The following is a 13,785-nucleotide window of genomic DNA, read 5'->3' on the forward strand; positions in this document are numbered from 1 at the left end:
ACAATTGGCTTGCCCACTCCTTTCCCAGGCGAAAATTAATGAGGAGGATGGCTGTTTTTCTACAGACTCCTATACTTACCAGATGATCATTTCAACGCATTTTCCCTTTTAAAGCCACAATGGCAACCATACCAGTCATGTGACTTGCTAATAAGCCCATTTCTTACACCTGGTATTCCAGGGATGGCATGTTTTTGAAGAAGAAAAGATGAGAAAGGAAAAGAATTACTGATTTTCTGGTGACAATGTCATCTCGCTCCCTATCCGGATTATCATTTTTGGCTCTGTCTCCAGCAAAATATTTAAGAGCGTAGTCTACACACTTCTCCCCATTCTCTCTGACCTTTCTTCATGTGCTAGTAAAACTGTTTTTAACTGTTAGGCTACAAAATATGGCAAGGCATATCTCCTATCTACCCCTGCCCCTTGTTTAGAGCTTTCATAACTATTTATGAAATAAATAGAGAATCATCACGTCTGTTTTCAAAATAATTATCTACCATTATTTTTATTTGGGTCATATGTACTTTACAATTTATCGAGGGGCAGATTGACATCTTTATGGAGATCTTCCTTTTCAAGAACATTGGGTGTCTTTCCATGATCTGATTGATTGTTGTGATTGTTCATAGTGTTGAAACATATTTCACTCATTTCTTATTTAATTTGTTCCTATATATTTTACCTTTTCTTGATGCTGCTACAAATTTGCTCCTTTTTACCCCAGTGCACCTTCTACCTGGTGGTTTTATCTACATATGGGCATATGGGAAATACTGACCTGTGTACATTTACTGTGTGGGTTGCTACATTTCTGAATCCCCCCACTGCTTAGACGAGCATTTCAGGTGCATCCATGTCTATCATTTCTTTATGTATTTATTATACTTATTGCATGTGCCTCATATTGTTCTCTCATTGAATGGGCAAGATACAGGTTAGAGTCATTAAAGTGTCCTTTCTAGTGCTCTCTTGTATGTCCTTGAGGGTTATCTTTACCTTTCATTATTTTGAACTATTTTACAGATACATTAGTTGTAGAAAACTGATCATGAGATACATTATTCTTGATCATAGAAATAAACATTAGTTATTCAGTAGACTGCAACTGATTATTGCCCTAAGAAGGGAGCATTTCTTTATAAATTCATTTCAGCATTTCGTATATTCTATATGTGTGATATTTTGAATTCTTCCATGAATAGTTGTGACATCTTATCCCCTCGTTAATGAACTAAACAAAATCCTTGACGTGGTTTCATCTTATGTTTGTGAGTCATGATTATGTTCTCTTTTAAAAATTGTCTTTAAATAGTTTCTTTCCTTCTTTTTCTTTCTGCTATTCAATACAAAACTACACAATGGAATATATTGGAGAGAGGAGAGAAATCCCTGTACATTTTCCTATTTCTGGGCATCCTTTCCCTTCTTTCATCCAAGGAAGGAATTTGAATATATTGCAGTTTGTGTGGAGTATTGTAGCTTGAAACACTAATTCATAATATTTTTTCATATCCATAATTTTTAAAAAAACAGTTTAAGAGGTGTTTTTCTGGTTTACTGGAGATTTTAAAGAGAGTAAAAGAGATATAGTCATTGATTTTAAGTAGCATTCCACTGACCACTGTAAAGAATTAGGTTTGTAAATTATTCGGGTTTCGGTATACATAAGTGAAAATCAAGTTTAACTCATACCTTTAATATTTTCATATGATCAGAAAATAGAGATAAACATTAAGTCGGCATAACATGATTTATTTTAATTGATCAGAATATCTTGTTTATGACTTACAGATAAAAGAAATGGTGGTTTCTATTAGCAGATTAAAACCCAAAGAAATTAAAATAAGTTCACATTTTAAAAAATTATTAAGCAGTAATTACAGCACTATGCCTACCACTAATTCTATGTACACTGGATTACACTTGAGCAAACACCAAGTTCCAGAATGGATATTTTACAAATAAGTGCACTGGAAAATAACTTTAGAAAATTAAAAAAAGGACAGATTAGAATTTTTTTTAATTAAAATGTGACTTTCACAAGTACTTACAGAAAAATAGATCTATATTTTGAAAGTTAGAAATTCCCCTAATTAGTCTTTAGATACCAAAAAAGTTTCCTCTTAAAAAGTATTGATTTTATCTTTTCTTCGTAAGACATAAAGGAGATCTTAATTAGCACTTCTGCTTTAGAGAAGTCTTATATTTAAAAATATTACTCGTAAAAAAATATGGGTATAAAACTAACACTGAGTAATTATTGGATGCTTTCACCTGAAGACTGCAATAGATAATTCTCGGTCAGAAAGGAAATCTGATCTGAACTTAATATGATAAAATCACAATAAAAAAATACTGGAAAATTACAGTATTTAGAAATAGAATGCCCATGGAGAATTTGAAATTTTCTACTGTAACTTATGGTTGAGACTTGACAGTTTGTCTGGAAGAATGTGGAAATATGTGCACCTTATCAAGCGAAGGATTTGAATCTGTGTCTTTGAATAATAAGCTACAAAATGAGTTTATTTAAAGGAATTTTTGTATAATTTGGACAGTAGTAAGTAGAGAACAGCCTGCATTCCTTCTTAAGACAGTTTGCTATAAAATCCATAAATCTGACACTGACAGCAAAATCTTTGCATGTACACAGATAAATTATAAAACTATCGACATTAGTTAATTCTCACTAATTTAGATAATTTTCCTGGACAATTTCAAATGACTTCTGAACTCACGCTCTATTGACAGCTTAAGAAAGAAACTATGATTACCAAGTCATTAGTTTAATCCATTTTAAGCAAATTAACACACATACACAAACATAAAGTGATTTCTAATCAAATTGACTTTTACTAATTAAAGGGATTTTTGTTTTTCAGAAATTTGAGTGGAAAATAACATTAGGGAAACTGAATCCTATTTAAATGTCACTTTAATTCATTAGCAAGGCTTGCTTTCATCTTAATTAGTCCTTAAATGTTCTGATAACAATTCTTCTTCACTGATATATTCAAGTCTTTCACTGATTTTTAGTATTGTGTAGTATGGTAGCTCTAGTAAAGTATTGGGGAATATATATATATTTTTTCTAGGTCTTTTTTTTAAAAAAATAATCTGGAATATTTCCAAAGCCATATATATTTATACAGTAAGAGAAAAGTAATATTTTAATGGTATAAAAACCATAAGAGTGGCAGATTGGCATTTATTACTTAGGAATCCTTTAAAGCTTCTAGATTAGAATGCAAGTTCATCGTCAAAATAAAAGGAGAAATATGTCAAGCATATCTATTATTAAGTTATGAAAGAGTCACCTAAGCTAATGTAATAAAACAATGGCCTTGAGTTTTTTTTTAATAAATATTTTATATCTTATCATAGATATTTCCATTTTCTTGGTTCTCAAACAAACTTCTGATGCTGGCATCTGGTTGTCTTTAAAATATTTACCAAATATAGAATTCCAGACTCTATTTTATTATAAAATCAGCCCAGACACAGTATCAGATATTAACAAGCATACATTGTTACATTATGCATTTGTTCTTTTAAAAACTTACCTAGATTGTATGTATTTGATTTGAGACTATAAAATAGAACAACAGAGTATTTACAAGCTTATTTTCACAACAATTTTTTTTTTTTACAAATTTCCAAGAAAGTAAGAAATCCTTCACTGATTTCCTTCATGTAAAATAATTGCTAGGTTGTCTACACAGTAGAAATGGAAGGGGCAACACTTCTATTTACAGGTACAGGGAAACTGACTCCCTTCCACTTGTGTAGTAAGATAGGAAAGTAGCTGAGAAGGTGTTTGTAACATCAACTAACACGTCTCCATAACGATACCAAAGTAGGATTGCACGTCCTACATCCTATTCATCTAATCTAAAAAAAACAGATATGAACTGGATATAACTGTGAAATATCAGCCAATGAGTAGCCAATAGCAGTTCCGCTCAATCACTTTTCTTGGAGACAAAAGGGTAAGTCAACAGAAATGGTTACTTCTTTATCAAGTCCATTGGAAAGTGTCACTAGAAAAAGGGCTAGAATACTTGCTGTGCTAAAAAAAAAAAACTGCACCAATGAATATGGGAGAAAGATTTTAAAAACGCACAAATGAAAAGTTAATTTTTCCTCTGAGTCCGTAGGCCTTAGCTAGCTCTCTAGTCAACAAGAGTAGAATCGCGCCCACGGTGTGTATGAACTTTTAGTCTTATTTGTCTGTGAATTCATGCAGTGTTGTACTAGAGCTGACACATACCAGCCTGTATGAGTTGACTGTGCTCGTATTTTCCCAATTTCACATTAGGTAAAGTCAAATTGGTAGCCTGAAATCAGCCATGGTGGGAATATACCATAGAAACTGGAAAATATTACAGATCAGGATTTTTTTTTTCCCCCAAAGAGCTAGATGTTCAACATTTGACAACACACTACTGAATCGATGTGCGGGTTTTCTTTGTGGCATTCAAGAAATTCATTTAATGTTGAAGTCTTCTGGTTGTAAAGTCATGGATCCAAGTCCTTTAATTAGGAGTGGCACAAAATAGTTAAGCAGTAGTCCCTCAATTATCAATCATATAGCTTTTCTGGCTTTAACACAACATTTTCAATATCATGGATGCTTTTTCCATTTAAGTGTTCGCTAGGACAGTCATGACTATAACCTGTACCATCACTGATTGTTGACACTGTGTAAGATGCGCTACGAAGAGCATCTGAATGGGAAAAGCTGTTTCCAAATTGGATTTTATATTGATTCCAATTTCTTTTCAGAATTGCTTGAACCTGTCAATCAAAAAGAAACAAACGACAAGAGCAATCCATTATCTGAAATAAAGATGCTGTATTTAAAAGTACAATAAAATAACTTAGGTAAAACTTAAAAAAAATAAAACCTCAAAGCATTGATGTTAATTAGTGAATAATATTGCTTTATTTTCTTAATTAAAAAAATTAAATTGGGAACATTAGGAAATTTATATTTAGGAAATTCACTGCATTACTCTTATTTTTAGATGCCATTAATATATATTTTTAAGATTTTATTGTTTTATTCATGAGAGAGACAGAGAGAGGGAGAGAGAGGCAGAGACACAGGCAGAGGGAGAAGCAGGCTCCATGCAGGGAGCCCGACACGGGACTTGATTCCGGGACCCCAGAATCACGCCCTGGGCCAAAGGAGGTGCTCAACCGCTGAGCCACCCAGGCTGCCCCCATTAATATTTTCAATGCTTTATCTTTGAAGCTTTAATAATGCATATGAATGTATTATTGTCAAGTAAGTAGTTAATCTAGACCCCCATTTGCAAGCTTGCATGTGTAACAGTTTTATATCAGTATCTTAATAATAGAATAAGAATATAATTGAGTATAAAAGAAGAGACAAAAGATATAAAAAGAAGTTAGGGATACAGGGAATATAAATCATCATCATCATTAACAGCAGCAACTACTTTTTATTGAGTGATTTTCATGTGCCAAGTATTGTGCTACCTTTTGAAAGAATGATCAGGGATTTTGTCCTCCTGAAGCTTATTACCCAAAAGGAAGAAAGTGTGAACAGGCAATTACAAATGGGATAAGCCTGTGAAAACGTGCAGGAATGTCACCGCTCCACTTTTTTGTGTTTGGATTCCCCTCTGACGGGATGACTCTGATACTTAATGACTCCCTTCTCTAGGAGTAGAGATCGGCTGGTAGGCCATATACAGAGACACTAAATATGTCTCATGTTCAAAACTGAGAAAAGAAAAACATGATTTTCTTCATATTGCGTCAGGGAGTAGAAATGAGCATATTCAAATGTATCTCCAACATGGTAACCTGGATATTTCCGGGTGTCTGATGACCGGGCAGACCAGCGTGGGCCTATCTGCTCCTACGTTGTGAGCGTACCGGCCACGTCCCTGTGACCTAAGCTAGGTCTGTCCAAACCATGTCAAGCTTTGAATGGTCTTCCCCAAGCTCTTTACTGCTCTCTGACACTTGGATTGCTTCCTCAGAAGGAATCTGAGTATCACTAGGAACAATTTTCCAGTAATCCATGTACCAGAAATGTAGTCATACAATAACTGTTTAACTTTCTCCTAATTACATAGAATTCCTCAACTTTCCATTCACTGTATTCATGTGTAAAGATTAATATTAAGCTTTTAGAACTGGTTTATTTCATTCTTCATTTTTTTTTGGTCTAATAGATCAAGAGAACTTCTCCAAATTATGAACGATCTATTACTAATAGTCATTCCTAGAAGATCTTTTAATGAGAGAACTCTATGGGATACTTCAAAGTCCTTTTAGAGTCTCTTGTACTCTGTCACTTAAAATGAACACAAAGTTTTTACTGTCTCACTCTGTCTCTGCATGGAGAAAAGTGAAAGACACATATACAAAGTCAATAGGTTTCTTTAATTAGAATTCAGAATGAGTTATTAGAATTTCAGGTACTGCATTAGAAATGCAGTAAGTGTTTTAAAAGTTGTATTTTTATGAAATTCAGAAATTCAGGACTTTCAAGCTTATTTGTCTATATTAACTGCATCTGAAGGGAATAGCTTAATTCTTGTGAATTTTCTTTGAAATAAAAGCATTTATAGGACAACAAATATATTTGTTTTGAAAAAAAATTAAATACTACTGCTTCCTTCATGGTTTAGTATTGCCTTTCTTAATTCTCTAAATAGCATGTTAATTAAAGTAATTTAAAATAATATCTGCATATGTAATATCTTCAAAAGCATAAGTAAGTGACAAATGGAATGTCTTTAGAGGATGCTTTTTAAAACAATACTAAAAGATTTATAACAAAAATGACTTTTGGCCAATTATCTAGATATTTCTTATGGGAATTATTTTTGTCTTGATTTTCTGCTAAATTCAGTTCACTTTGTTACTAAATGATGGACTAAATATATTTACTATATAGTTTCTGCTTGAAAGGAAGTGGAAGGTAACTTTACACAAAAGATTCTACATAAATGTAGGGAAGCAGCTGACAAGAAGAAATATCTTAGCTGTGAATGTAATACTTATGTTCTTAAAAATGAAAGCTTAAATTCAACTCCAGCAGTCAAAATGACCTTTGGAATATCTGTTTGCTCTTAAACTATCTGCTTTGATTACAATCATCACCCTATTTCTTCCTTATGACTAAATCGTCAGAAAACCCATGGAAGTTCAATTTCCTGAACTGTGTGGACTTATTTACTGAAGTTAAAAATGAACCTAATTAAAGACCCACGGGGCTTGTAGGCATCTGTTTATATTATTCTCTATAAGGATTCATATTTTTCATCTGCTTCCTCTAATACAATGTCCTACCTGTTTGACAGAACATTAAAGTGGCCACTTACGATACACTTTTAGTGAGAAAACTGTAATGGGGAAAGATAACAAGGGAAATTGCCATTGGAAGGGAAGATAGCCTGATGTTATTAAAGATATGAAAACATTTTTCATTGTTTTACACAGGAGTATTATACAAATAGTGAGGCCAGCTGTTTTTAGAATGTGACATTACAACTTTATATGCCCTTTAGCACTTGATAAGGAATCAACTCTATACTCCTTAACCTAAATTAATTAAATAATAGTTCATAGAGCTCCATATAAAAATGCTATCTAGTTCTCATCATAGAATATTGGCTTGCTTATTCTCAATAAATCTTTTTTGTTCACTTTACGAAAGCATCCCTCTCAGGTGTAGCTAGATTTACCCGCGAGGTTAGGGAGGGCCCTTCTCATGACTAGGTCTCTCGTTCATGCTAAGGGTCCACAGTTTGGGCTGAGTGGGCTAGAGATGTGATGAATGTGGCCTGAGCATTTGGCCCACCACAGTTATTTAAATAGTGATAAATGCAAATAAGAAGATTTGGGCTAAAAAAAGAAAATAAACAAAATGTGAGAGTCAAAAAAAAAAAAAAAAAAAAGAGTAGAGACTAAGCTAAAGGGAAGCTGTTTGACCTCTGTGGAAAGCAAGCAGGAAACGTAAGCCTGAGCAAATGATTTTAAGAAGTACATGACATAGTTGGAACTGCACAAAATGAATTTGGCAGCTGGTACCTTCATGTTATGAGAGTGGGAAAGACTAAGAGGCAAAGAGACAAGAAAGGAGGGATGATAGTATTTCTTAAGATGAGAAATGAGTCATCCACAAATAGGGACTGTATCTTGAGAGGAGAAGAAAGGGGGACACATATTGGAGATGTTACGAGGAACCAAAGGACTTGGCAACAACTGGGCTCAAACACTTTGTATTATTGTAATTTTTTTACTGCCAAAATTTTCTCAATCTTAGAGCATGGCAGAAGATCAAGGTCTGTTGTGTTCTGCTTCCACGGGGGATGTGCAGCAAGAGGGTTTGGCATCAGATATTCCCCGGGCAACTCTTCCAAATGAAAAGTCCAACTTGAGATAGATTCCAATACAAATATCACTCCCATTTGTACGTGTATTTTTGAAAATGAATGATTTGATGGACCTAATAAGGACTCTGTACTGTCTTGGTCATCGATGGGGGGTGCACGGTGCTAAGACCTTTGGGTTTCTAGCTCACACTAATCGTTGTGGGACTTGTGTAAGGAACGTGCTTTTATTTCCCTTGAATAAAAGTGGACTCTGAGACTCCAGGAGGTTCAGAACATTGCCCCCCAAGTATGACAGCTAGGAACAAGGTGGCGTCTCTGGGGTCTGAATGCATTGCCGGGTCTATGCCTTTATTCTGCACTGCTTCCCGCCATAAAACATTTTACTGGGGGTGATGATTTCTACATTTAGAAATCACCCTTTATAAAAATGAAATCTGTGCCTGTAGGAACAGAGGTGTTATAGTTCACATTGTATGCATGTTCTTTGGCAAGGAGGCCATTTCTCTCACACCTACATGTAATTATAAAACCCCATATAGGCAACCAATAAGACTGTCTATTCATCGAGTAGACGATCATTGATTTATAGAGGTCCATAATAAATGCTATTTAAATTTTAGTATCAAAACAAATGATTTCTCTGTTCTTCCTCATTGGATTATCCATTTGTACTTCTCGTCGGCTCAGAAAAAGTCACTCTCGTTCACCGTATAGCGGAAGAATCATGGAAACACCACTTAAACATATGAAAGATAGCCTACTACGTTTGAAAGTTCTATGCTCCATTGTAAATAAATAAATAAATGAAATTTAAAAATTTAAAAATCAATAAAAGCAAACGTGAAACTTCATTATACGCTAAGGGAAAGAAGTAAACTACCATTGCAAAAGGAAGCAATATTTTATAGTTTTTTATGATGTGTACATGATTTCCAATGTCGATGTATTTTTTAGGAATAGTTCACATAAAGTTACACCTACTGGTTCATACGTTTCCCGCCTGAAGCTTTGTGATAAGCTTCACAGTTACCAGGTATTCAAGTCTCACTCGGGTGCTGTCTAGATTTCTAAACTTTGTTGAAATTACCAAAATCCTCCAACAGGTTAAAATTTGTCAAATGGATTAAAAAACAGATGAAGGGCTTAAATCAGTATTGCCCAAACCACTGAGCTCTAACGCTGTTCATATGCATAAGAAACACAGTCCCAGTTCCTAAAACACCTGAAACTTTCTAATCAGGCAAGCCATGGATAAAAATCTTGAAATATCCAGGAGCACATCACCGTGTTACAAATGACAGCACTCTGTTCCCCTAAGTTTTCTAACTTACTGCATGTCCTCCCTGTATAACTGAGAGTTTAATTTTTTAAAAATCGTTTTGTAACCACCATAAAACTGTTTTCCAAGAAGACCACATGAGCGAGACAAAACAAAAAACAGACAAAGGGAGAACATGAAAATGAACCAATTCTCTTTTCTATTAGAGTGTATGTTTTATGGGGTCAAGGATTGCCTAGCACTACACCTAGGACAAAGGACAGACTTAATAGGATTAATGCAAGAGGTAGGACAGAGGCTGCATGAACCAAAGTCATTGATGGAGTGTTTTAAAGTGAGCCCGGATTTGCCCTACTCTTGAACTCCAGGATGACCCAAGCTTTTGGGAAGAAGAATTGCATTCTACGTTTTTATCCTGATCAAAAAGGAACTTGACATTGTTGTTCCTAGAGAACGCATGATTTTCTTTCTTTAAAGAAAAAGATCTATTACAAATAGAAAAGGATAAAAGGAATAAAAAACAAGCGCCATACCTCTCCATTAAAGAAACAGAAAATTGTAGAAACCAAAAGACCCTGTAAAAGAAAAATAGAATTCTCTGATTCCAAGCGGAAAAGACACATTATTTGTAACCCACATGCTACGTACATAGTCAAAACCAAACCCAAGCTATGTGCAATTTAACACCAAATTTCACAAGCTGCCTTCCTGATTCCAGGACACCGTACCTGGTAGTGCATGAGGATGTGCATGATGTAGTCATAGATCTCCTCGGCCATCCTTCCTTCAGGTCGCCACGGAATCAGCACGAACTCAATGCCGAGCAATGGCACCAGAATAAGCGTCGCTCTCACGGCTTTCATGTAGAGATTGGATTCCGCTTGGTGAGTGACTTTCAACTTGGTGATGAGAACACGTACAATATTTAATAGAAAAAAGAGATTCACCTAAAAAAAAAATAAAATGGCATACTGAAAATTATTTAATATTTAATATTAAGGCTTATCGAAGGATCTTTGATTTTTATGTCTTAGATTATTTTCATTGTACAAGAATACGTTCTATTACAGAGAATATACGCCTTATATATTAATTTATATTTCTAGAATTGTTATTTGTTAACAAGCACGTCAGTTTTAATGGAGTTAGGTTTCAGAAAAATAAAATCATGGTGGAATCATCGTGGAACAGATTAAGGAATATCTGAGTGTTTTTCTCAGTTCTTTTTCTTATGCAATTTTTTTTTTAATTTTGCTATGGCCCCCAAATTAAATCTTTTGAACATTTTCAAAAAGCTCAAATAAAGAACTGTTTATAACAAATACTAATTTTTCAAGTGTCTCCTCTGTATCACTGTCCGAACTAGTACTTTCCAAATACATATTATACCGTAATAACCATTTTTATCCTTTTGGTTTCTCCTTCCCGTCTTTCTCTTTTGTAACCCTCACAACTCCCCGAGACAGCACTTTATCATTCTAAGGAGGCTGATGGTACACTTACACCAGCTGATGTTCAACCCAGATCATCCTAGAGTTAAGGCAGCTTTGGCATCCCAAGGGGCCTTCTGTTAATTACTTTCCGTAATTACATACTTGCTGCGTGTTCACAATTTTCCCCAAGAGAAATCATTCTCCTTGAAAGGGAGATGTAAAACTTCAAAAATAGGGAGCCTGGGTGGCTCGGTCAGTTAGGCGTCTGCCTTCAGCTCAGGTCATGATCCCCGGGGTCCTGGGGTCAAGCCCCACCCGGGCTCCCTGCTCAGTCTGCTTCTCCCTCTGCTCCTCCCCCCACCCCTGCTTGTGTGCACGTGCTCTCTCGCTCTCTCATTAATAAATAAATAAAATCGTTTTAAAAATAAAGCTTCAAAAACATAGTGTGGTTACTAAGTTAGGAAACAGAGTTCTGCTTTAATCTCTCTCCCTCTCTCACATTGGATATGAGCTAGCTTATCTTTATCCAAATCAATACCTTTTGTGCTTTTTTGTGCTTCTCTATTTTTCCTGTCCCATTTTTTACACTTTCCATAAGATTATGGCTCTTAACTGCAGAGGAGCCCGACGGGGGCTATATTATGCGATATTTTCTTTCCTTTTTCTTCACCCTCACTTCTAACATGTGTGCTTTAATCCTCTAAAACTTTTAAAACTACATGCTGATGAGTGATCTATATCTGCCCGCCTTCATAAATTGGAATAACAACGATGGTGTCTCATTTCACGTAGACAACAATGAACAAGTAACATACATTTGCTGATTTAAGGCATATGGTATGAAAAGAGCCGGGCTTAAAAATACTCCACTACTATTCTTAGAGAATCTAACAGAACATATGCTCCAGAGATCTACGGCTCACTGCGATCCTGACGGAAACACATCTATGAAAAGTAACATGGTGATAGACACAGGAATGTCTCTGCTACAGACAAAAGCAGAATAAGCCATTTCAACAGGTGTGAGAAGGAAATATGACAAATCAACACAGCAGCTGTTATTCCGTCCATCTTATTATAAACCCTTCCTAAGCGCCCATTGCTGTTTTAAAGTTTTGACTAAGTGGAAATTATTACCAGCCCCTAGAAGAAAATACAATAATGCCCTTTTTTCTGCTTATAAATTCAGAATATAAAATATTTTATGATCTCTATGTGCAAAAATCAAAAAATTATAAAATCAGAAATGTTGCAGTTTAGATGGCTGTGATATGGAAACTTCCAAATGCAAAGGCCTTCCCCAAAATGGCAAATCTGACTTAAAAATGTGAACCCAGGAACCGGAAAGTCATCCTACTTTAATGTCTGCAAATATTACCATTTATTTTGAATAAGGATGGAATAGATGTTTTAAATTTCAGATGAGCTATATCTGAAATCTCATTTATCTGAGAGCAGAACTAGTGAAGGTGGAGAAAAGAAACTCGTGTTTACTCCAGTACTCATAAGGACCCCGTAGACGGAGGCACCACAGGATGTTTGCATGTGACGATACCGCCCTGGGGTCCCTGGAAGGAGGCGGTGCACATCAGCACAGGGATGCAGGAAGACTAGAAGCCATCCCCGGACCGGGACAGCCCACTTAACTACACGCTGAACTGACTCAAAAATCTCTCCCTGAACACAAATTAAATGTGTCTTCTGTCGACTTCCCTTTGGCCAGATCCCAACAGTGCTGTGGCCACTCGAATACCACCCTGCTCAAGGGGAAACGGGACAGGGGAAGTCTGAGGGGAAAGACACTGATTGAGGCCGAAATATTTTCTGTGTCAAAGTTGTACCGAAGCATGTGACCATGTAGACGGCGGCCAAGGCCCCTCCCAAGGCCCTGGAATCAACCAGAACCAGCGAGGAGCCCTAGGACTTAAACTAAGACACAACCATTTATCCTGTTAGAAAAATAGGTTCCTGCCCTGTGTTCAAGCCAAGAAAATGGAAAAAGTCTCATGCAAACACTGTGGTTTTTCACTTCGCTTCTTGCGGAGCCGCTTGATGGGCTCTGTTTCTACGTGACCCTTGACCCTTGACTGCACCACTGACTCCCGCCTCCCGAGCTGACGTGCAGGGGCTTTTCCAAGGACCGTGTCCACACGGTTAAGCAATCACATTCTTCACTTGCTCAGTGCTTTGACTTACTTCCTGACCCTCTCGGACATAGGCATTTGAATTACTTACCCCCCTGCAGAATCAGAGCTCTCGGACTAAAATTTTGCCTTATATTTGTTCTGCAAGCTCCTGTGTGGCCCGAACAATGCATCTAAGTGCTTTGAACACGCCTTGGAGCAGAATCACGGTATTGTGTGGGAATTACAAGAAACTTTTAAAAAGCGTTTTTTTGGGAGAGTTTATTGTATTCTATGCACCGGGCTGACAAGATGCATCTCATTTAGTCCTTAAGAAACCTTACAAGGTATCTGTTCTTTTTATTCCCTAATCGCGGGAGGGAGCACAACGGCACTGAGAGATTAAACACCAGAAAACACACACACACACCAAAAAATAAAAATAAATAAAAATAAAAATAAAAATAAAAATATAAAAATAAAAATAATAAAATTGAAATTAAAAAAAATAATTAAAATTAAAATTAAAAATAAAGCAGAACTGGCTCCGATATAGACAGCCTGATGTG

General features: G+C 35.8%; 1 protein-coding gene across 3 annotated transcripts in view; it reads right to left on the reverse strand.

The window, feature by feature from the left end:
• Positions 1-1,734: 1,734 nt before the first annotated feature.
• Positions 1,735-13,785, reverse strand: part of CALCRL (calcitonin receptor like receptor) — a 100,196-nt gene continuing 88,145 nt past the window's right edge. For all 3 annotated transcript variants that reach the window (XM_038585064.1, XM_038585067.1, XM_038585066.1), the window contains 3 exons: positions 10,389-10,607; positions 10,194-10,235; positions 1,735-4,800 (listed from right to left, as the gene is read on the reverse strand). In XM_038585064.1, coding sequence (XP_038440992.1) covers positions 4,585-4,800; positions 10,194-10,235; positions 10,389-10,607 — 477 coding nt within the window. In that variant the 3' untranslated portion in view covers positions 1,735-4,584. The remainder of the gene's footprint in view (positions 4,801-10,193; positions 10,236-10,388; positions 10,608-13,785) is intronic.

Source organism: Canis lupus, chromosome 36, assembly GCF_011100685.1.
Source record: "Canis lupus familiaris isolate Mischka breed German Shepherd chromosome 36, alternate assembly UU_Cfam_GSD_1.0, whole genome shotgun sequence".
In the NCBI taxonomy this organism is placed as follows: domain Eukaryota; kingdom Metazoa; phylum Chordata; class Mammalia; order Carnivora; family Canidae; genus Canis; species Canis lupus.